At 44.0% G+C, this 24,561-nt stretch overlaps 1 protein-coding gene across 3 annotated transcripts in view; it reads right to left on the bottom strand.

Annotated features, from left to right (window-relative positions):
- The window catches only part of Cilk1 (ciliogenesis associated kinase 1), a 45,626-nt gene extending 41,937 nt beyond the window's left edge, over nt 1-3,689 (bottom strand). For all 3 annotated transcript variants that reach the window (XM_052714930.1, XM_052714931.1, XM_052714937.1), the window contains exon 1: nt 3,472-3,689. In XM_052714930.1, coding sequence (XP_052570890.1) covers nt 3,472-3,572 — 101 coding nt within the window. In that variant the 5' untranslated portion in view covers nt 3,573-3,689. The remainder of the gene's footprint in view (nt 1-3,471) is intronic.
- Nucleotides 3,690-24,561: the final 20,872 nt, after the last annotated feature.

Raw genomic sequence — 24,561 nt, 5'->3', positions numbered from 1 at the left:
GAAATCTTTGGGGAGGTCCAGCATGGCAGCCACAGATATGTTGCTACAGGATAAGACAGACAGCAGTAGGTAGGCTCAGGGGGTTATAAAACGAAAGGGAAAAGGAGGAGGGAGAGTTGGGGATGGATATGACCAAGATACATTGTGCCTATGTATGAAATTTTCAAAGAATTAATTTTAAATTATATTTTAAAAAAAGTATGTGGCTATGCTAAGCACTCAAAACATGGCTAGTGTACCACAGGAACTGGGTTTTAATGCAATACAGATACCAGATATGGTATTATTGTAGAATACTATTTTAAGGTGTGTTACTTTTGTTTATGTTGCATTTGTTTAACTCTGTGAAGCTGTGTTACTTTGCCTGTCTAAAACACCTGATGTCTAATAAAGAACTGAATGGCCAATAGCAAGGCAGGAGAAAGGATAGGCAGGGCTGGCAGGCAGAGAGAATATATAGGAGGAAAAATCTGGGAGAAGAAGAAGTAGTAGCCAGAGAAGGAGGAGGACTCCAGGGGCCAGCCACCCAGGTACACAGCAAGCCATGGAGTAAGAGTAAGATTTATAGAAGTAAGAAAAGGGAAAAGCCCAGAGGCAACAGGTAGATGGGATAATTTAAGTTAAAGAAAGCTGACAAGAAACAAGCCAAGCTAAGGCTGGGGATTTATAAGTAAGAATAAGCCTCTATGTATGATTTATTTGGGAGCTGGGTGGCAGGCCCCCCAAAAGAGAAAAGACCAAAGACCAAACAACAACATGGTATCTTACTATTTGTGGTAGTTGAAGGAAATGTCTATGACCAATGGTCTAGTGTATTGGAATACTTGGTCTCAAGTTGGTGGCTGTTTAGGAATGCTTAGGAAGTGTAGCCTTGTTAGAGGAAGTATGTCACTTGCCCCATTTCAGGTGAGTACATTCGGTTTTCTGTTTGTGGTTCCAGATGTAAGCTTTCAGCTGCTGGTCTACTCCCCCACAACCTGCTCCCTCAGTTCCACCACCATGGAAGTAAGAAAATAGTACAGTGTAGCTATGTAGTACATGCAGTAGGGCCAGTCATAAGAAGATCTGGGGAGGAGTAAGTTCAAGACACTGAAAGGCTGGAGACTGGAGCGAAGAGGCAAGAGGGCAGTGATAAGAGATAAAGCTAGAGAAAACAGGCCAAAGGTGCAGCAACTTGGAGGTCACAGAAGTTGATGACTGTTGCTAAGAGGATGGCACCTAGAGAAAGCTATGTCACACTGGACTCTCCTAGGCTTCCGTTCAGGAAGTTCGTTTAGAAGGTGGTTCCAGAAAGCCAGGGCAAAGAGCAGCAAAACTAGGGGAAAGATGAAAGATCAGGTATAAGATACGTGACTGTGCTGATACCAAGACTAGGCCCAGCTCTGCTGTGAGCACGGAAGTTACCGGAGATAAGGGGCTTGTCTTAGTTATGGTTACTATTATTATGATGAAACACCACGATCAAGAGCAAGTTGGGGAGGACAGGGTTTATTTGACTAAAGCTTCCACATCTATAGTCATTTACTGAAGGAACTCAAACAGGGTGGGAACCTGAGGCAGGAGCTGATGCTGAGGCCATGGAAGGGTGATGCTTACTGGCTTTCTCCCTCTGGCTGTTCAGTTTGCTTTTTTTTTTTTTTAGAACCCAGGACCACCAGCCCAGGGAGGGCATCACCCACAGTGGCCTGAGCCTCCCCCATCAAGCATGTATATGGCTGTCTACAACCTGATCTTAGGGAAGCACTTTCTTTGTTGAGGCTCCTCCTCTCAGAGGACTTTAGTTTGTGTCAAGTTGACAGAAAACCATCCAGCACAGGGCTGCAAAGAGGCAGGAGAACACAAAGAATGTTTAACACTAGTGGTTTTAATGAACTGTCTTTTCAGTTTGGTATGAGCTGTGAAATGACTGGGAGCCAAGAGCCCTACAGAGGACCCGGTGGTCAGATGGTAAATGGTAATAGTCTGGAAGTGAGGTTCTAGTAGGCATGGAGGAGGTAGACCAGATAGCTATTTAGTACAATTGACAGGACTAGATGACTGAGGGGGAGGCATAAGTGGGAGTAAAGTCAAGAGAGCTCAGGTTTTGAGGTGGCTGGAGAGAGGGAAAACAGAGTCAGAAGGAACTCTGCACATCCATAACCCAGTTCTTGAAAGGCAAGGCAGAGAAGTGTGAATCCAAAGCCAGCCTAGACTGCACAACAAGACTGTCTAACAGAAACAAAACAAAACAAAGATAAGAAGGATAAACACGTCTGGAATAAAAATGGAATAGTACTCTGCATGTAAGTTCGGTTAGGGGAATGATTTTTAAATGGTTACAGGACTAAGTGCAGATGGTAAGAAGGTAGCAGATGGGCATAGGTAGCCCAGCAGGCAGACTCTAACACGATCCCCGAAGACCCCTATCTTCCTCTATTTATAACCGTGTATACCCTTTCTCCTTCAATAACCTGCTTCTAGCCAGTAAGGGCACATCATTCTGAGAGGAAGTCACTTCTGTGATTAATTTGTAAGAGTAAAAAGATATGACTTCCATCTAAGAACACTCTTTCTTTACAAAAAATTTATTTAGTGTATATATGTACAACAGGGTACTATGTGTACCGTGTGTGCAGGTGGCCACAGAAGCCAGAAGAGGGTGTTAGGTCCCTTGGAACTGGAGTTACAGTTGTTGTAACTGTAACTGTTGTTACAGGTTGTTGAACTGTGTAGTTCAGCTGGGGCTGAACTCCAATCCTCTATAAGAGTAGGAAGCACTCTTAACCGCTGAGTCGCCTCTCAGCCCCTTACTGCTTTCCTGTTGCCTAGATCTCAATGAAGCAAGTCACCTTATTGTGAGATACTCTGAGGAGCAGTCCACATGGCAAAGGACTGAGAGGCAGCCTCTGGCTGACAACCAGCAGAGAACCTAGGCCCTCAGTTCAACAACGTCCAAGGGTCTAAATGCAATCTAAAGTCACAAGAGTGAGCTTGGCAGTAGATCCTTCCCCTGCCCAGCTGTCCATGATATCACAGTTTTGAGCAACACTTTGATTGCAGCCTCAGAAGAGACTTTGAACCGGATAACTCAGCTAAGTTGTGCTGACCAACAGAAACTGCGATACAATGTGTGTGTATGTTGTTCTAATCTACAAGTTTGGAGTAAATTGCTATATAGCAACAGGTAACTAATGCAGTTGGTCTGAACTCTGTCTGCAAACACTAAATATGGGGGAGTGACACAAGACAGCAGGTACCAGATCAACACGTGTCCTCTCCTGGAAAATGAAGTTTATTAACTTCACCACCACCTCATCATAAGCGGTACCATTTCTTTATAACATTAGAATCATCGCCTAATGTTCTTCTTTATGCCTCCCATCCACTCCCCGTTAGACATGTTTCAAAGACAGAGAATGGACAGAACAGAGTTAAAAGCACCTTGATAGGTAGAGCTGGTCGTGAGTTCATAAGAGTGAAGTATACACTTACTTTTTAATGGCGATCAGTTCTCCAGACTCAATGCTTCTTCCCAGCAGGACAGAACCGTAGGTCCCATCCCCAAGCTGCTTGATTGTTGTGTATCTATTCATGGTGTGCCTGCTCTGTTGGGACACTCATCTCAGGGCCGAGGGGATTCAGTCCTGCAGCAGCAGCAGGCCTCCCCAGACTGTAACCAGATTTTTCGATGGCAGCACCAGCACAAGGTATTCAATAGAACGTGATTATCTCCCAAATACATATTTTCGAAGGTCAGTCTTCTGCCTGTAGAAAAGCATGGAGGATTAGGACAGATGTTAATGAACATTTTGGTTTTGTGTATTTCTGTAATCTAAAATAATGGCTAGTGAACTGTAGTCACTAGACTGCCATTCATTCATTTAAATAAAGTTTTATTGGGACAAAGCACATTTACACTTGCTGGTTATCTCTATTCATATAGCAGAACTGATTCTGACATTGTATGGCCAAGAGTGGTTATGCTCTGGAGTCACAGAATATGGCCTACATATTCTCTTTCAAATACAAATAAACGTCTTCATAAAACTAGAGACAGCATGCTTGGAAACGGATGAAATGAACTAGGTCCAATTCAGTGCTTCTCTGGGAAAACTGCAAGACTATGGTGTGTGAGGACCGCTGAACTAAGAGCACCCATGCTAAATGCATTCTCTGCACTTGAGCTACAGTCAGCAGAGTAAACCTACAAAGGCGAGGAAGCCAGTACCACACCATGGCAGAAAGAAACCCGACATGTGTCTCATGAACTATTTGTAGCCAAGCATCAACATCTCTATATTTTTCTCTTAGATGATTGGAAGCTGAACAAAGAATGACTCATTCAAGGCCGATATAGGAGATATATAGCAGCTTCTGTGCTCCTATTGTTGTAGGTTTTTTTAAAAATAGTAAGTCATTGATCTTTTAAAAACATATAATTGAGAGTCACTCCGTCTGCCTATAACAAAGAGCTTTGTAATCCAGGTGACTACGATGTTCTCAGGCAAACACTCATAACATAAACACTTAATAAAAATGATAAGGGTATACTGTGACTGCTAAACTAGTAATCTGAGGATTCTAATGGCAAAAGATGACGGAAGGACGTGACTTTCTGCACATAACTCCTGTCTATGCAGCTTCTCCTTCCAAAAGAATTCCAATCAACAAATGTACAATGAAAGGGGCAAGGAGAAATGTCCTACTAAGTAAATACCATGGCAAGACTTGCAGCAGGCAAGGCTTATTGATCCACGAAGAAAGCAATGGGTGGGTGAAACAGGACATTTGTATAATCTCAAAATATACTGGTTAACTACTAGGGAGGAGATAACTTTACAAAAAGAAATCCAGAAAACAAAACTAAACAACAACAAACCCAAAACAACAACAACAACAACAACCCCCCCCCCCCCGAAACCCAAAAACCAAACCAAAAATGCTTCCCTAGCTGCTGGTAGTGGCATACTTGAGTAAGAATGAGGCAGATCACTTGTGAGTTTAAGTCCATCTTGGTGTAAAAAGGGAGTTCCAAGCCAGCCAGAGCTACACAATGAGACTGTATCTCAGGCCGGGCGGTGGTGGCGCACGCCTTTAATCCCAGTACTCGGGAGGCAGAGCCAGGCGGATCTCTGTGAGTTCGAGGCCAGCCTGGGCTACAGAGTGAGTTCCAGGAAAGGCACAAAGCTACACAGAGAAACCCTGTCTTGAAAAAAAAAAAACCCAAAAAACAAAAAAAACCACAAAACAACAACAACAAAAAAAACCCCCGACACTGTATCTCAAAACAAAACAAAACAAAACTCCCAAACATCCTTGTGTCAATGGTAAGTTCAACATCCTGGATGAGATGTGATTAATAAAATCTAGATGTAATACACTGAGAAAGGCACATCACCAGTCAGTGTGCTTTAAAATGTATTCTACAGCCAAGCAGTGGTGGCGCACGCCTTTAATCCCAGCACTAGGGAGGCAGAGCCAGGCAAATTTCTGTGAGTTTGAGGCCAGCCTGGTCTACAGAGCGAGATACAGGATAGGCATCCAAACTACAGGGAGAAACCCTGTCTCAAAAAACAAAAACAAAAACAAAATGTAGTCTACAGTATTCTCTGAAAAATGCAGACTCTCAGCAAGGCAGGGTGGTGCACATCTTTAATCCCAGCACTCGCGAGGCAGGCTGGTCTACAGAATGAGTTCCAGAACAGCCAGGGTTGTTATATAGAGAAACCTTGTCTCAACCCCTCCCCCTACCAACAAAAGCAGAATCTCAGTCAGCTTAATCACAAGGAAACAGCACACAGACCCCCCAAATGAGGGATACAGTATATTCTACAATCAACTGGCCAGTAGGATTCAAGAGTCCAGATCATAAAAGACAAGAGCAGACAGAGAAACTGTAAGGTTAGAGGCAATTAAGGAGCTATGGCAGCTAAATTCAACACAGGATCCAAAATAAGATCCTCAGGAAAGGACAGCCATGGAGACTTGAAGAAATGAACCGGAGCCTGCAGTTAGCCAGTAACATTATTATACCTACAGTAATTCTCTAGTCTTGACCACGGCTCCATGGTTACCTAAGATGGAGATGCCAGGTGCAGATACAAGTACTTTACTATCGTTTGTAAATTTTCTGTGTCTATGATAAGCTCAACACTAAGAAACAACAATAAAAAAAGGAACCTAGACTACGTTCTTGTAAATGTGCATGACTTGAGACTCCTTGGGGAATAGACTGGCAATCCTGACTTCCTACTCCCTATCATACAACTGCAAGAGCATGTAGGGGTCCAGCTCAGCCCACTCACACTCGGCTCATTCCTTCCCCCAGATGGGCATTTGGTTTCTTCTTGTTCTTCAGGATCTGATTCCCTACAACTTCTTTGTGCTATCCTTCACAGTGATGTATTCCACTGTGGGTTGATAAATATTCATAAAGCACATAAATATTAATAAATATGCATAAATACAGGCCCTTCTTTCAAAGAGCTTAGCCATGGTAAGGAATGAGGGGGTGGTATTTCAAGTAGGCCCAGGGTACCGGGTGCTTGGAGGGAATATGGAGTAGGGTTATTTGGCGTGGCTTCCAGATGGGTCAGTTCCAACTGGGCTCAGGAGGCAATAGGAAAAGCAAATAAACTGAGTCACGAAGGAAAGCTAGATGTGCTGTATGGGAAACAGGAATGCTAGCAACATGAGGCACAGCAATGAAAGCATAAGGGTTTAAACTTGGGGTCGAGGGGGAAAGCGGGGAACCTAAAGGCACAATTCCAGCATTCTGTTCTGGAGGACCTCAGGTACCTTTGTGTATGTGTGTGCATCTGTGTGTATGTGTGTGTATACATGTGGGCACAGGGGCACTGACCTGCGCATGCACACATGATGACCAGAGGTCAATTTTGGCTGTCTTCCTTTACTGCTCTCCACCTGGGTTTATTGGGACAGGGTCTTTCACTAAGCCTGGAGCTCAATGTTTTGCTAGACTGGCTAAACCGTGAGACCCCAGGATCCACTTTCTCTGCATCACCCCCTTTCCTAGCACTGGGAGTACAGCTGTACACCCAGGCTTTTTATACTGGTGCTAAGGATCCAAACTCAGTAAGTCTTCATGCTTGCATAGCAAACGCTTTACTCACTGAGCCGTATCTCCTCAGCTGCCCATGTTTATCAACATAAGCGTTGACTGGATTCTACTCTGAAAAAGAAGAAAATGCTATATAAAAAGACATTTTTTCAGTCAAGGGAAGCAACCAGATAAATGGAAGCAAATTAGATAAATATTGTATCTGTTATAAATTTATTGAAGTTGATGCATATGCTGTGGCTCAGTGATAGCACTTACGTTATTGTTGGAAAATACACAGAAAGATCTAGAGATAAAGGACAATAATGGATGTGATTACAGCTTCATATGGGATTATGTCCTGATAAAGCCACTGTAAGTTGAAAATAATGTGAGTTGAAAATGCATCTGATATTCCTAACCTTCCAAATGCCATCCCTTAGCTTTGTCTACCTTCCACATGCTCAAAACACAGCTGGGCTACTTTATCATCAAGTATTAAATATCTTCTATACACACAGATGTGCACTTTTTGTAGACATGATGGGATGTAAACACAAAACACAATATGATGCCAGCAACACCCTCTGTAGAGATCAGCTGTTCACCGTCTGACAGAAGGACTGCCTGGGAGCTGTGGCTGGCTGTCACTATTCAACATCAAGAAAGTATTGTACCACATAACACAAGGCTGGGACAAGATCAAAACCAAGAATTCCATGTACAGTTTCTATGGAGTGCATATCACTTTGGGCACCATCCTAAAGCTGGAACTCTGTAACTGAACCACTGTGAAGTTGAGCACCATCAGTATTCTGTGTGTATGCATGCGCATGTGCAGGTCTGGGACAAATAAGATAAAACGTTAATAGAGAAAATCAGAATAAAGGGTGTGCTATGTTCTAAATTGTATCCCCACCCCATTCCCATTTGTAAGGAGAAGTTCTAACTCCCAAGGTTTGGAAATTAAGCCTAAAAAGAGGCAATTGGGTTAAAAATGAGGTCCCAAGGGTACAACAGAATTAATGTCTTGTCTCCTTTGCCCCACCCCTGACATGTGGAAGTCATCTGCATGCAATCTACAAATTAGGAAGAAGGACCTCACCTACAGAAATCTAGTACAACCTTGGCCTTAAGACTTCCCGACCCCCAGAGCTGAGAGAAACAAACTTCCATTGCTGAAGGCAGCCGGCTCTCTGTAGCTCGCTGTACTAGTCTGAGCATGCAGAGGTAGGTACAGGAGCTTCCATGTACTCCTCCTGTAGTTTTTCTGTAAACTTGACATTACTGCAGCTTGAAAGTTTAAAAGCTTCTCCTCAAAACAGTAGAAAGAGGGGATCTTTTAAAAAGGCATACAGCATACAGACCACACTGAACAGTCTACCTTCCTTTAAAACATACAAATGCGGATTTGCTTACCATGCCCTTCCCAGAACTCCCTCTTTCATCCACATGTGATCATCATGGCGTGGACTATTGGCATCGAGGCCCTGCTCCCATCTGACACAAAGGGCATCTGGCCACAGTCGAGAAACGGCAGCAGTGCTGCGTCTGATCCCTCCTTTCCCATCTTCACCCTCTCTATTTTGTAGTGTGCATACTTTCTACGGCATCCACAGCTTCTTCTGTAGTGCATTAAGACTCCCAAACCACCGTGATAAATCATCTTCGAGATACCAACCAACCCACCCACCCACCCACTCACCAAACAACAAAACAACTCACTGGAACTCTGATTTGTCAAGAATCATCTAACTAATGAACTACATTCTTTTTTTTTTTTTTCGAGGAAGGGTTTCTCTGTGCAGTTTTGGTGCCTGTCCTGGATCTCGCTCAGTAGACCAGGCTGGCCTCGAACTCACAGAGATCCACCTGGTTCTGCCTCCCGAGTGCTGGGATTAAAGGTGTGCGCCACCACCGCCCGGCTATGAACTACATTCTTTATCTTTAAATTTTTATTATTATTTTGTATCTTGGTGCATGTTATGTATGTGAAAGGGCATGGTGTCGGGGGATGGGCAGGTGTGGCTTGGCATGAGTGTGGCAATCAGAGAACAACTTTGTGGGGTCAGTTCTTTTCCTGGACCTTTACGTGGGTTCTGGGGATCGAACTCAGGCCACCAGGCTTGTGCTGCAAGCACCTTTACCTGCTGAGCCGCTCTACTAGCCCCATAAATACACATTGATTGATTGGTTGATTTTGGTTCCATCTGCTCTGCTTTTTAGATAACGGTAAGTTGTTTTTTAAAACTAGGGGACTGCTATGACCAGGCTGCACTTCCTGGTGCTGTTTCCTGGTTCATTAGGCATTTTTCTTCCTGTCTAACCAATCTGGCACACTGCTATTCAAGCTGATCTCTACATGTTGAGTGTTCTGAAGAAACCATGTCATGAAAGTGTGTATGCACATAAAGTCAGGCATCATGTGTTGCTCGGCTTTCTGTAGCCTTAACCGCACAGCTTTCCTCATAGGACCCATTTTCCATTCCTTAATTACCTCTGGCACGCACCTCTGAATCCTCTCAAGCCTTTCCGCCTCCTTGATGAATTGTGTTGACTAAAGCTTAATAACGATTATATTACAGTGGTGTGTGGGCACCTCCGCTTTTCTTTTTGCAACGGCCTTATACTACCAATTATTAACAAAAGCCTCGGCTTTATAGCTAATGCACCACTATTTCCTTATCCACTTAAATTGGATAATTGTAACAACACTTTCCTGGATTACTAAGAAAACTACTTATGAATGAAGTACTTCACTGAAATTAAGATACCCTGAACCACTCAACACACAATTACCCTAACAGTTCTTCCTTGTTACAATTTGTCATTATTATCAGGAAACAAAAATCAATTATTATGGCAAGATCTGACTGACACTGTGTCAGGGTAGCAGCTTTGTATGCTGTTATGTCAAGTAATTACATAATGAATGCATGACAGATCGGTCTAGTGCCTCTTCGTTCACTGATGTCAAATTGACCATGTATAATTTTAGTCAAATTTTGCTGGCCTACTCCTTAGAGGCAGAGTGAGTGGGAACCAGCCTTGATCATTTGGAAAGCTCTCCAGGGGAGGGCTAGGGTGCATGGAAGGCAAGGGCTATGGAGGAAAGACCACCTCAGAGTGGGGCCCAGTTATGAAGGGGGTTGTGTATGTACAGGAGGTTTGGTCTTTATCTTGCAGAAGGAAACCTCCAGAGTCTTGCCAAGAAACACAAGAGGAAGATTCCCCCAGAGACTGAAGAGTTGTTAGAGAGGGGAAAGCAAAGGCAGGGAGTAGGGGCCCCTGCCACGGTTGAGTGACGCATGATAGAGGCCCACACAAAGGCAATCGGCCTGACTTCATCAGAAACAGGAGCAGACACAGTTTGGGATGTGGAATATACGTCTCAGCTAAGGATGTAGCTCAGTGGTACAGCATATGTCTACTTGCACGTGGCCTGGGTTGGACCCTTCTTGAACTGCAAACTAACTATCAAACACACTAACAAAAATCAACAAAACCACCCCTAAAAACCAAACAACCTTTGGACATGTTCACTAGGCAACTGCAAATAGCCCTAAAAGTTCCACTTTCCCCCTCAAGACAGTACATTAGTGGAACCTAATTTAGAAACATAATACTCAGACCAAGTTGACATACTTCGAGATTTCATAGCATTTCATTCACATAAAACCCAACAGGAATGGTGTCTACTGGGTTGTGCAGCGTGGCAATGCTGGGCTCAAACCAAGCTGAACTGCTGTTCACGTCTAGATGCCAAACTTTACAGAGACACATTAAAGAACACAGTGAGGGTCCTCAATGAGAGCACAGAATGCTGGAGGCAAAGGAGGTTGGGGAGCCATAAAATGTTCTCAAGTATGCAAAAACCATATTAGAGAAAAGGTTAGTTGCATTATGTATGGATCCTGAGAACAGAACCATTCACCACAGGTAGTCATTTCCTTCTCCATGCTTAATTATTTTCCATACTGAAAGAATAAAGTGGTGTTATTCAAATTAGCACCAGGCGGGAAGCCAAGCAAAAACCAATTCTAAGCATATTCAGGTTAAATGTCTGAGATCAGGATTGTTCAGATATTACTTTTGTGGCCTCAATGGGGGTTGGAACTTCCAGATCAAAGCTGGAATGGCTACCCACTACACAAATAGGGACTGGATGCTCAGTTCTTCTGGGACACAACAGGGTGACTGATAGACAATGCAAAGAAAAAGAAAGGGTGCTCTGGCAGATGCCATCACTGGCCCACTCAACAGCAACATGACTCATCTTCCTTAGCTTATAGGACCTTGATTTTATCCCAGATTAGCAGATGCAGGTCTAGAAGCCACCTGCTCTAGTCCTAAGCATTAATTTAAGCCTACTAAAAACTGTTTCGAGATGGGACAACAGCCCCAGCACATGCTATCAAAAGGGAAGTGAGTGGGTGAGGGCAGAGGAGGGCTGTACGTAGGAATAAGATCGGTGACAGAGAAGCGGCCTGAGTTTTTGTCTTGAGTGTGGTTGTATAAAGCTGTGCTATACTGTGAGATCTCAATGGCAAAGGTTAGAACATCTGTTAAGGGTGCACAGAAAAGACATGAGCTCAGTCCTGTTTGCCATTAACAGGGCTGCTGTCTACTCCCTAAACATATCTGCCTTTGAGTTCTTGCTAGATGACCTAATTAAATGTCCTTGGTGCTGGGCACACTACTTTATCAAGAACAGCTAAAAGCACTCCAGATAGCAGGAGAAGGCTCCATTGACAGGATGGTAATAAACTGACTTTCATCATCAGCACCATTATTGGGTCAGTTTTTCATCACCGTCTAAAAATACTTGGCACAAACAACTTAAAAGGAGAAATGATAGATTTTGGTTCATTGTTTCCAAAGTTTCAACCACAGTTGGTTGGCTTTGCTGGTTTTGGACTGTAGAAAAGCAGAACACTGTAACAAAGGGATGTGCTACCAGGCAGGACCAACCTTTAACACTGTGAAATGACGTTGTCTCCAAAGCTCACACTTAGGAAACACACACTCAAGTTACAAAAACAAACAAAACAAAACAAAAGCACCACCCAAACAAACCCACAAAAATATCTCTTAATGTTTTAAGTTTATGATTTATGTTGGATGTATTCATAATTATCCTCTGCCATGTATCCTTTGAGCCAGAGGGTGGACACGCCCATTAGAGCAAAGCTGTGATCATGGCCAACAGAAAGTAGAAAGAGACACCGGGGGACCCTAGAGGACATGTGCTCAGTGATCTACTTCCTCCAACTAGGACTGACTTCTGAAGGTTCCCATCACCATCCAATGACGTTGTCAAATCATGAATCCACTGGGTAGGTCAGAACCCTCGGGATCCAACCAGTTCTCAATGACTGTATCCACTAGCTGGGAACCAGGCCTTCAGCACATGAGCCGTTTTATTCCTAAGACACAGCAGTCATAAGGACTGAACAGGCTAGAGTCAGAGAAATGTAGAAGAGGTGATTGTCTACTTGCCTGAGGTTCCCTTTGAGCTTCCCTCTACCACGTGTTTCCATTTTGAAAAAACACATGGCATAAATACAATATAAAGATACAACAAGAAATGTCTAGAACTTACTCTGCTATTACTCAGAGATGCCTGGAGAACTAGCTGGCCAAAACAGAAGTGTCCCTTCTTCACCCTGGAGTATTCTTATATGCAATTTCTCTTGGGCCTTTAAGATCCCTGTATGGTGGGTTCAATCCCCAGTACTGCATAAACTGAGCGTGGTGGTGAATGCCTGTAATCCTGGCACTCCTAAAGTGGTGGCAGGAAGCACTGAAGTTCAAGGTCACCCTTGGCCACCTGAGTTTGAAACCAGCCTGAGATACATTAAGACCCTGTTTTAAAACAACCAAAAGTAACCACAAAACTACTTAGTATCTTTAACTGTATGAAACTCAACTTCCGATTCAAGTTTCCCTACTCCTCTCCACATTTACCCATGATTCACTGGGATTTCAGCCTAAAAGCAGCCTAAAGGCAGCTTCACACTGTAGAGTTCCTTACAATTTGGTAAAAAAAAAAAAAAAGAAGCCAACTATTACCTTTTTCTGCAGTTGTGAGGGCCTCCAAATTTGTGTATCCACATTGTTGCACAATACGGATGGGGACTGCATCGGTTACTTCTGCCTTTGTTACAATGTATCTGACAAAAGCAAGTTGACCAGGAAACCTCCAAGTTAAGAATTGCCTCCTCTTTCCTAGGTCAGCTCACACATCCATTTTAGACCTCCTGTCCTGTCCCACCAACAGACACAGCTAAAGATCCTTGCTCACGATGTCATAGCAGTCTGTCTACATCTGTTCCAGCCTCTGCCCCATGGTGAGTGACCCAGGGGACAGTCCTCTGCAGGGATGCAGCCCACACCTCTCTCTGTTCTCTGTGCCTTCACAATGCACACTTCGGCACACAGCAGGTTCTCGAAGGCTGGCCCAAATTTGAAGTTTAGACTGCACTATTTATTTTCGGTACCTCCTTGGGTACAGAAAACTCACAGTGTGTCTCTTTCTTCATGGCCAAAACAAAGACCAGTGAATCGTTTGAGCTCTCTGGAAGCATTTTGAAGTTCTAAAGCAGAAGAAGGGTGAACAGCACAGAGCTGCTGGAGCTGCAGGCCTCTTAGGCCTCCAGCCACAGGGAGGCCCCTCCATGCTGTTTGGGGAGCCTTTTGTATTTGGGTAATGCTCTATCTAAACAGGGAACGGCTTTCTTTCAAAGCATTCTGGCAAATGTTTGAAATAAACGTTACCATTTTCCTAGCGAGGTGACATTGGTAAAAACCTTCCTGTTCCCTGCCCCAGTTCCCTTCCCTCTCTGTTCAGGACCAGGCACTCCTATCAGGGACTATGCTCACTCACAGCCTGGAAAACAGGCCTGCACCAGCGCAACTATAGGCCATTCTTTATTTTGGAGCCTTGATGGTCAAGGATGCAGTTTCACAATTATATACAAAGATAAACTTATGGGCAAACTGGGGATTTCTAGCTGTGATCTCCAAAGCCACTCACACTTTCCAGCCCCTCAGGAAGAGCTCCCCAGCCCTCGGCCTTGGAGGTCCTTCCTGTAGCTTTCACTGGCCCATAGTAAGTCTGCTTGTGTGCAAGCCCCTAATGACCCTTCACATGGGCCTCCCGAAATGCACTTGACCTTACAAGTTTCTAATGACTTTCTGGATCTTAGTTCAAATGTGAAGAACTTTATGAGAGTAACTTAATACTGTGAATTTCTTTTATAAAGCTGCCTAAAAACAGTACATGTCTTTTGTATTTCTCCCCCCAGGACCTAATTCCTCCACCTGTACACACTTAAACAAATAAATCTTCTGCGCATTTTGACTCTTGGACAACGACTTTGTCCTGTTAGGAATTGCAGCTTTGACACTGAGAGACACTTCCCTCCGGAGAACTTGCTTTGCCTGTACCCTAACAAAGGAGTGCATTAAAGACGTCTGTAGCCATTGCACTGACTGTGTGACAGGAGGAAATCAATCATCTGCCTTCCTTCTTCTATGCCCCAGAAACTGTGAAGGGAGAGTTCCTTTAGACTCAGTTTGAAGGTGCAGCTATCATGGCGGGAAAGTCACGGTGGAAGGAAGCAGCTGGTCACATTGCATCCTCAGTAGGAAGCAGGAAGAGATGAATATTCACCAATGCTCAGGACCTTTTCTCATTTTTATCTAGCGTGGACTCCAGCCTTGGGATGGTACGACCCACATTCAGGGTGATGTGTTCCCATGGTGAGTCTAAATCTTGTCAAGTTGGAATTACAACATGTTTAACTTATGAATGGCTATAACTCAGTTTACGCTGCTTCACTAAAATGCATTAAGGATGAAATGGCAGCTTAATATGAAAAAAAAATAGAGCAGGGATCAGTAAACTTTTTCTGTGAAGAACCAGCAATACTTGAGGTTCCAAGGGCTTACACATCTCTGCCACTGTAGGCAGGAAGCAGTCACAGGCATCACAGAAACAAATGGCATGGCTGGAGTCCACTACAACGCTATTCACAAAAACAGGCAGAGGCCAGGACCTGGTCCCAGGTCATAGTTTCCTAACACCTCAAACAGGAAGCCCCTATGTAAATGGAAACACTCTCCATAGAAATCATTTTACAAGGCCACATTTATAAAGGTATAGTTACCCCAGACTCTGCCTCCAAGAGGACAGAGGTTTTAGCATAATTATAATTGCATTCCTAGCTTCTAGAATCTATAGGCCAGCTGGGACACAGAATAGCCATCAAAAAGGTGTGTTGACGAGCACTTTATAGATGCGTAAAGTGTCATTCTGATTGTAGGTGATTTCCCTGTCTCAATAAGTTACTCCCATCGCCATTCCTCACAGTCCCCTTTTTGGCAAAATGGGTCAACCATATTAGGACTCAGGCACAAAAGTATGGGTCCTTCTAAAATCTGTGCAGTAATTTTGAAAACCATGTAGAAAGATCTTGAAAGATCTTGTTTTCCTTTCCTTCAGTTTCCATCTGAAATCATTCTCTAATAAACTTACTTTTAAAGAAAGAAAATCCAAGAAGACAAAAGAATTAACTATCATTTTTTGTGAACTACAAGTCTATGAAGAAGCATGCTATTTTGGAATATTTGTATACACGATATTTGTATATACTTTAAACATAGACTTAAGCTCACAGGCACAGTTAAGAGGGTAGTTTCGTAATTTCATAGAGTATTTTTATTATGTCTGCATTTCAACTACAATTATTACAGAATCAGGTGTGAACATCAAAAAAGTCCAATTGTGGGTGTTACATCAGAGCTTAAAATTTCACATTTGGGGGCTGGAGAGAGAGCTGCTGCTCTTCTGGAGGACCTGGGTTCAATTCCCAGTACCCATATGGTAGTTCACAACTGTCTGTAACTCCAGTTGCAGGGGATTGGACACCATCACACAGACAGACATGCAGCAAAACACCAATGTACACAAAATAAAAATAAATAAATCATTTAAAAAAAGTTTCACATTTTGAAGCACATCAGATTTTTGTTGTTTAGTTAGAGATGGTACAGTCAAGTAAGTAATTGGATATTATAATCCTTCATCTTAGTTCTGGAGAATTACATTTTTATTATTTTTTTAAGTTTTAGATTTATTTACTTCATATGGATAAATGTTTCACCTGCATGTATGTACGTATACTATGTGCGTGCCTGGCACCCACGAAGGTCAGAAGAGTGTATTAGATCCCCTAGAACTTAATTATGGATAACTGTGAACTACCATGTGGGTGCTGGGAATCGAACCTAGGTCCTCTGCTCAAGGGACCAGTGCTCCTAACTGCTGAGCCATCTTTCCTGCTTGTGAATACTATATTTTACTGTGGGCTCTACAGCTGCCATATTAGCAGTACTTTACCTTGCGTTATGCTATGCCTATAAACGTTACATTAAAAAAAAAAACTACTTATAATAAATCTTTTTACAAAATAAGTTGTTGGGGGTTTTGTTAGAGATAGGATCTCACTCTATAGCCCAGGCTGGCCTAGAACACTATGTAATCTAGGTTGTTCTCAAACATAGCAATTTACAGACCTCAGCTTCCTGAGTGTTGCAATTACAGATGTGAGCCACCGTACCTGGCAAGAACATGTGTATTTTCATAAGGAAGCTAGAGCTGTAGTCCAAAGGTAAACACTAACCTAAGTCAGGTCATGGTTACACTGATCTCAGAATAATGTGTCTAACTCATCTAGCACACACCTCCGCACACTCTCTTAGTCAACCACGCCATCTATCAACTCTCAAGTCCGCAGACAGAGTCTGATACACTAGTCCCAGGCCCTTTTCTGGATGTCACACCCAGGCCAGGTGTGGTGTCTTACACCTGAAATGCCAGCACTCAGGAGGCTAAGGCAGGACTGTCTTGAGTTTGAGACAAGCCTGAACTACAAAGATCCTGTCTTTAAAAAAAAAATGCCATGGAGCCAGGTGGGGTGGTGCATGCCTTTAATTTCAGTACTTAGGAGGCAGAAGCAGGTAGATCTCTGAGTTCAAAGCTAGTCTGGCTACATAGCAAGTTCCAGGGCTACACAATGAGACCCTACCACAAAAATAAATAAATAAGAACATAAATAAAATTCAATTGTAAAAAAATGACATGGCCTTCAAAGAATGTTAATGAAGAATGAACAATTAAGTGAGATACTGTTTCCCAACCTACACATCAGCTTATACAGAAAGGTCACTGTCCTTGTTAGTTTTCACCATCACCTTGACACAGCCTAAGAGTCACCTGAGAAGGGAGCCTCAACTGAAGGATTGCCTAGATTGGTCTATGGGGGATTGTCTTGATTGTTGATACGGGGGGGTGGGGGGTGGGTGTGGACAGCCCCCTGTGGGTGGCACCATACCCTCAGCAGGTGGTCCTGGGCTGCATTAGAAAGCTAGGTGAGCATGAGCTGTGTGTGAGCCAGTCAGCAAGCAGTGTTCCTCCGTGGTTCCTGCCTGACTCCCCTCAATGATGGACTGCAACCCATAAGGTAAAACAAACCCTCCTCCCCTAAGTTGCTTTTGGTCAATGTGTTCTGTCACAGCAACAGAGATGAAACTGCCATGGTCACCATTCCCAGAATTCTGTCCAGAAGCCACTGGGTAAGTAGTCCTGCATAAATACACACAGTCAAAGCCAGGGTGATGGCTCACACTTTCAGTCCCCACACTTGGGAGGCTGACGGCTCACCTGGCCCCCTGGGCTGCAGAGCAAGCCTGCGTCTTAGTTAGAGTTTCTATTGCTGTGAAGAGACACCATGACCACAGCAACTCTTACAAAGGAAAACAGTTAACTGGGGCTGGCTTACAGTTCATAGATTTAGTCTACTGACGTCATGGTGGGCAGCATGACAGCACGTGGGTAGACATGGTGCTGGAGAGGTTGCTGAGAGTTCCCCATGCAGACTGGCAGGCAGCGGGAAGAGAGAGCAACACTGAGCCTGGCTTGGGCTTCTGAGACCTCACAGCCCACCCCCAGTGACACACTTCTTCCAACAAGACCACACCTCCTGATGGTGCCAGTCCCTAGGAGACTATGGGGCCATTTTTGTTCAAACCACCACAACCTCTGTCTCAAACATCAAAACAAACAAATAAATATAGATAAAGATATATAATCATATATCTTCCACAAGCAGATAAATACATCTTTAAATTGACAAGATCCCACAAAATGAAGTAGAAGAGGTTGCTGATTTTTTTTTTTTTTTTTTTTTAAAGGCAGAAATGTTCCTGGCAAGCTTCAGAAGGAAAAATAGCAACAGATCCCAGAAGCAGAACTGTAGCCAGGAATAATGTAAGCTCCAGCAGCATTTTTAGTAAGTGTAAGATCCACCGCATGGTTAGCCTGGCCCTCCTCTAGGCTCAGCTATGAAATGTCTACTACAAATCTACCAGAGGTATGCCACCTGTTTAGGACTCTGCCCGTCACTGTGAAGGGACAGGCAGAACTTGGTCGGCCACTCCTGAGCAGGCACTGGAGACCATCTTCACACTACAACTGGCTCGAGGAGGAGAGTGATCCTGGAAGAATCCAACATAGCCATGTGACTGAAAAGGAGAGTCGAGCCCGACCGTAATTTTGCCTGACTCTGGAACCACAGACATATTGCCATGCATAAAATAAGGCTCTAGGTCTAAGAGACTTAAAATACCTAGACCAATTAGAGAGACATCTTATGACAGGCTAATGAACAAAGGAGAAGTGAGTAATTAAAATAGATAGAACCCACAGGACTTGGGAGTTGATAAAGTATTGGCTGTGCAAGCATGAAGACCCATGTTCAATCCCCAGCACCCCCACACAAGCCAAAACCAGGCACAGAGGTGCATGCTTGTAATCTAACCAGACCAGTGAGATCCTCTGCTTCTAGACACAAGATAGTGACTGAGGAAGACAGCTGTAACCCGAAGTTTCTCTCCTGCCCGCTGGTTCCAAGTAACCGTTCAGAGGCTTAATATTAATCATAAATGTTAGTCAATGGCTCAGGCTTATTATTAGCTAGTTCTTACATTTAAATTAACTCATTTCTATTAATCTAAGTATTGCCATGTGGTTGTGACACTACCGGCTTGCTGACGTATTGTTCCTTGGGCAGCTGGATGGTGTCTCCCAGACTCTGCCCTTCTTCTTCTGTATCTCTGCTTGGATTTCCTGCCTGGCTCTATCCTGCCTTGCCATAGGCCAAAGCAGCTTTATTCATCAACCAATAAGAGCAACACATACTCACAGATACAGAAGAACATCCCACAACAGCCAGCCAATGTTGACCTCTGGACATACACATCTATATATACATGCACCTGCACACATACACACACGAGCATATTTACAAACACATAAAACAATATCATCCCCCAGGGATGGGTACTATTTGCACAGGAGAGTGTGGATAGAGAGAGGTTCTAAAGAGAGTAATACGATGGTGACACTTGGGTAATGGAGTCTGGCCCCCACTGTAAAACATTAAGCACAAAGAAATTAGATATGAAGGATGAGGCCCCTTAGGAAAGGTCTTGAAAAACCAGATGGACTAGTGTAGAATTGAGATAAATGACAGAGACAACTAAAGGCCGCTTGGCCTGGAGAAATATAACAAAGTGATCACGTGAAAAACTTGGATGGCCAAGGGTAACAGAATGAGGAGGAGAACAGGAAAGGAAGCTTCTCATTCATTCGCTCCCTGGGCAAACATTTGATGAGGGCTTACTAACAGGCACGGAACGATAGCTACAAGGTGGTGTCAGTGCTACAAGCTACAGGAAGGGAAGGGCAAGGACTAGATTAGATGTAGAGGGAAGGATCTGTAGGAAACACATTTCAAAGGTCTTGATGACTCACGGATACAAAGGATGAAGGGATGATGGTTAAAGATATCCAAGTGCTTGGAAATCGAAACAATCCTCAGCTTTATTAGGGACCTTAAAAAGCTACGGGGAAGGGGAATAGAACAGTGAAATCATGAAAAGGCTTTGCTGGCGTTCAACAGTCAGCAAGTAAAACTCCAAACGGCCAACTCCTCATCCTGCTAACAATTACCATGGCATATAGGGAAGAAACTTAGGTAAGAAAAGTGATTTCTTTGTGACTAGTATAAACGCTCAGTTCCCTTGGCAGGAGTCTGCCTACTCAGGCAGGCTCCATGGACCCTACAGCACACTCCTCCATGATCAGAAACTGGTTGGTCTCATGGACAGCTGAGGCTGCCCTTCTTCCCACCCACTTACCAGGGTGACTCTGAAGAAAGGGAAAGGCAAAGTAGAAAGGAAAAAGCAGGAAGTGTTCGGGGCCACTGTAAGGTTGCACCTTACAGGCAGGGGCTGACCCAGGATGTCATTATAAAAAAACTCCCGGCACAGCCCGGGTGCTGGTGGTGCATGCCTTTAATGCCAGCACTAGGGAGGCAGAGCCAGGTGGATCTCTGAGTTCCAGGACAGCCAGAACAACACAGAGAAACTCTATATGGAAAACCCCCAAATTCCCAGCACTGTCCTCAGTTCTACTCTGACTTCCCAGTGTTCCACAGTCCTAGGTCCCTGGGAAGGACTTAAAGAATCTACTGAATTACAGTGCTTTGTTCAGAAACTATTTCAGATGTGCACACTTATGCATACATTAACCCCTGTCACAGTTATGCATAGAGTCAAGACACAGATATTTCAAATAATGTGTATGCTGACTACACTAATTGAAAGCTCTTTTCAATTTTATATGATGCAAGGGCACCATTCATTATTGGGACACACCCTGAAGCCCCAACTCACCAGGAAACGGGTGAAAACTGCTAACTATTAAACTCCTCTTACTACAGAGAGTGCTGGGGTCAAAATTATAAAACAAAAACTGTCAATAGCTCAGAAATCCGGTCAGGTGTGCAACATACAAGGTAGAATGTCCTCAGCCTTAGCGAAAGCTACTCTTTAGTAAGTAGTAAGTGGAGATGAATACACGCCTCTGCAGAAAGACACATTAATTTTTACCTCTTGGACAAGACATAAATGCTAGCGTCAAACTTTTAAAAGGTTAACACCACAAAACAAATGGTCGTTCTGAAAAAAAAAAAAAAAAAGAAAATCTTTCAGTATCTTCCTCCAAACATCTGGTCGGAGTGGTAAGAAAGAAACCAGAGTAGAAGGAAATCTGGAGGAAAATGGTTGCGAGTTAAGTGTTGAGTATTCTTGCTCAGACCCCTGTGGGGCTGCCAAGGGCCTAGTTAGGCAAATGGTAAGCCCAAGTCGTCAGCACCGGACCCACCCGCATCCCCATCCGGATCCCCCGGACCCGCCAGAGGTTTCAAGTCGGCTAGGATGCTCCGCTTCTTCAGACTGAAAGGTAAACACACCCATCAAGAGCCCTGGGGTCGGGAGTTTTCTCGGCAAAGGGGTGAGACCCACAGGACCGCGGGGTCTACCGAGAAAGCCGCAGTCCCTAGCCTTCCGGGCTGTGAGTTCGCTCGGGTCAGCCGGTACCACCCCACACCCAGCGACAGGTCGCGGCGGCGCAGCCCTCCGGCCCCAGCCCCACTTACTGGCGGCGATCGCAGCCCGGCGGCGCGTGCACTCGAGCGGGCCCGGCAGGCAAGGGTAGTGGGATCCGAGCGGGCGAGCCCCGCAAGTCCACGCCCGGCAGCGCGTGGCATCCAGCAGGCACTCGCCGCTCCGCGGCCTCCAGTAGCAAAACAAACAAAAGGCAGAGCGGCTTCTAGTGGGGACGACCGGCCGCTTTCCCTGGAAAAGCTGCCCTGCAGCTCCCCTCGCTGGCCCCGCGCGGCCCTGCACCGCGGTCATCTCCCTGACGCTCGGCAGAGGGCAGCGCTGAGCTCCCGGGCCCCACCAGACCCGCCACCTGCCAGGCTGGCTGATCCAGAACACCCAAAGAAGGGGAGCCCTGCTGAAACGTTTTCCTGCTTGAATGTAAATCAGTGCGATTGAATTGTAGACCCACAATGTCTCAAAACAACAAATTTTGGTGTCTGAAGCTAACCACAGTAGAAAAATGCTTTCAGCGTTGTTGCAACTTAAGTTTGAAAGACTGAATGGATACCTTTCCATGTGGGAAACCATCCGATGCAATCTACAATCTCCTTTCCGCGCAGCTGTAGGAAATCTAACACTATTTCCGGCGGTTCTCAACCGGAGGGTACCTACTCCTTGGGGAGGGAGGGCGTCTAACGACCCTTTCACAAGTGGTCGCCTAAGACCATCGGAAAACACAAATATTTACATTACAATTCATAACAGTAGCAAAATTATAGTTATGAAGTAGCAACCAAAATAATTTTTCCACAGAAGGAACTGCACTAAAGGGTCGCAGCATTAGGAAGATTGAGAACCACCGGAACAAACTCACGTCATAAACTATATTGTAAAGTGGACGTGGTGCTGTACACCTTTAACCCCAGCACTCAAGAGGCAGAGGCAGGCAGGTCTATGTGAATTCTGGGTCAGTTTGTTCTACATAGTGAGTTCCAGGACAGCCAGGACTGTGTAAAGAAACCCTGTCTCAAAAAACCAACCAACCAACCAACCAAACAAACAAACAATAAAATTGTAGACGTCCGCTTAAATCATCTTAAGGGACGGCTCTGAAGCATTTTGAAAAAATCCAAACTACCTCTCGACCCCTGGACTCCACTGTTCCACAGGGGTACCCCTAGAAGTTAGTAAAAACAAATTGCTGGGCCTCACACCACAAGTTCCTGGGGTAGTTGCTTCGAGTCTGGAGACCCACACCATCTCCACACTTGCTTTGACCAATACATCAGTAACCCTTTTACACTGTTGGTCTTTTTGTGAGTTTAACTCTCCCTGTTCAGGCTTGGCCTTGACACTGAGATGGTGGAAGCGGAAAGGTGAAGAGTACAAAGCCACTGTGGAATACATGAGAGCTTGTCTCAAAAATAAAATAAAATAATCCTCAGCTCACCACCATATCACTTTCCTTTCATTACTTACTTCTGAATCCCAAAGACTGAAGGCAGTCTCTCCCCACCCAACCCCAAATTTACCAAAGCTCCAATCACTTCCTCCTTTTGCTTCTGTTGAAACCTACAAGATGATAGTCAAGTTCCCTTAGGCTTCTGTCAACATTTATCTACCTCTCTGCTTAACTCTATGATAGCCAACCCATATGGCAAGTGAGAATCACAAATCATCATCAGTGAACACAAGACAAGGAGCCTAATTAGTCACACGGTGCTCATAAAAGACAATCTTTAAAGTAACTAAAATGATTACGTTTAGTCTAATTTAATGGTCCAAGCCAGTCTACCTTGTAAATAGGGAAACTATCTTGGTCCACTTTTGGTAGAGGTCCATTGGTTACTAAGTAGCTTGGATTAGTAGCTCTGGCCCTTGGGAAATTATAACCCTGTAAATACATGTTGCGATAATAAAAACCAGTGATGAGGGCTACTGGATACAATGGAGTCCAACTGAAATATGAATCAACTGCTGTGAGTTCTAATTGTGCTTTAATGAAACAGGAACTCTCACTGTGAAGCAAACAGCATTTCAATAAAGCAGGTACGCAATTTCTCTTCACAAATATTTATTTTATTAAGCTTTACTATTTCGTTAACTTGTTAGAAGAGTAGAAAACATCTGTGTTAATTGGCCAGCCTACCTTGAACATTCAACACTTGCCATGAAATTGACTAGTTCTGAAACTATTTCAAATCATTCTTCATTTGAAAAACTGATCTTTATAATTCCAATCACATCTGTTATATGCTGTGGAATAATCCTTCTGCAGGCTGGGAATATGTATTACTCTCACTGGTTAATAAAAAAGCTGACTGGCCGATAGCAAGGCAGAATAAAGCTAGGCGGGAAAGCCACACTGAAATGCTGGGGAAACGAAGGGCAGAGTCACAGAGACATGAGCCAGCCGCTCAGGAAACAAGACATGCTACAGGACAGGTAAAGCCATGAGCCACGTGGCAACACATAGATTAGTAAAAATGGGTTAATTTAAATGTAAGAGCTAGTTAGTAATAAGCCTAAGCTATTGGACAAGCATTCATAATTAATATAGAAGCCTCTGTGTGTTTATCTGGGACCAGGTGGTCAGGACAGGAAAACTCCAGCTACAATTATAAAGTATTTTTTTTTCATTTAAAACCTGATTTTAAAGGGATAACTGGAAGAAAACATTTTCTCGGAAGACCTACATTTTAGAGCCTACTTTTAAAACAAAGAAAACTATTGAATTTTTGGCCTCCACTGAATATAAAGGTAGTTTTTTTTTATAGGTAGTTAACTTAGTGTACAAATAAAAACATCCATAGAAAAGGGCTGTTCTAAAACACAGGATTTAGGCAAGACGTGTCTACTGGTGTAACAGTGGCATGGAGGTGATAGGTAAAATCAACTGCTTTCTGATTGGCTCTGAGACCTGCTCCACAAGAAAGAATTCATGTCTGAGACAGTAAACCTTGTCAAAAGTCCATGGCTCAGGAGGTTATAGGTCCTATGGAGGAAACCCA

The sequence above is a fragment of the Peromyscus californicus genome, unplaced genomic scaffold, assembly GCF_007827085.1.
Source record: "Peromyscus californicus insignis strain IS unplaced genomic scaffold, ASM782708v3 Scaffold_11__1_contigs__length_118956290, whole genome shotgun sequence".
In the NCBI taxonomy this organism is placed as follows: Eukaryota; Metazoa; Chordata; class Mammalia; order Rodentia; family Cricetidae; genus Peromyscus; species Peromyscus californicus.
This window is presented reverse-complemented; position numbering and strand designations above follow the sequence as displayed.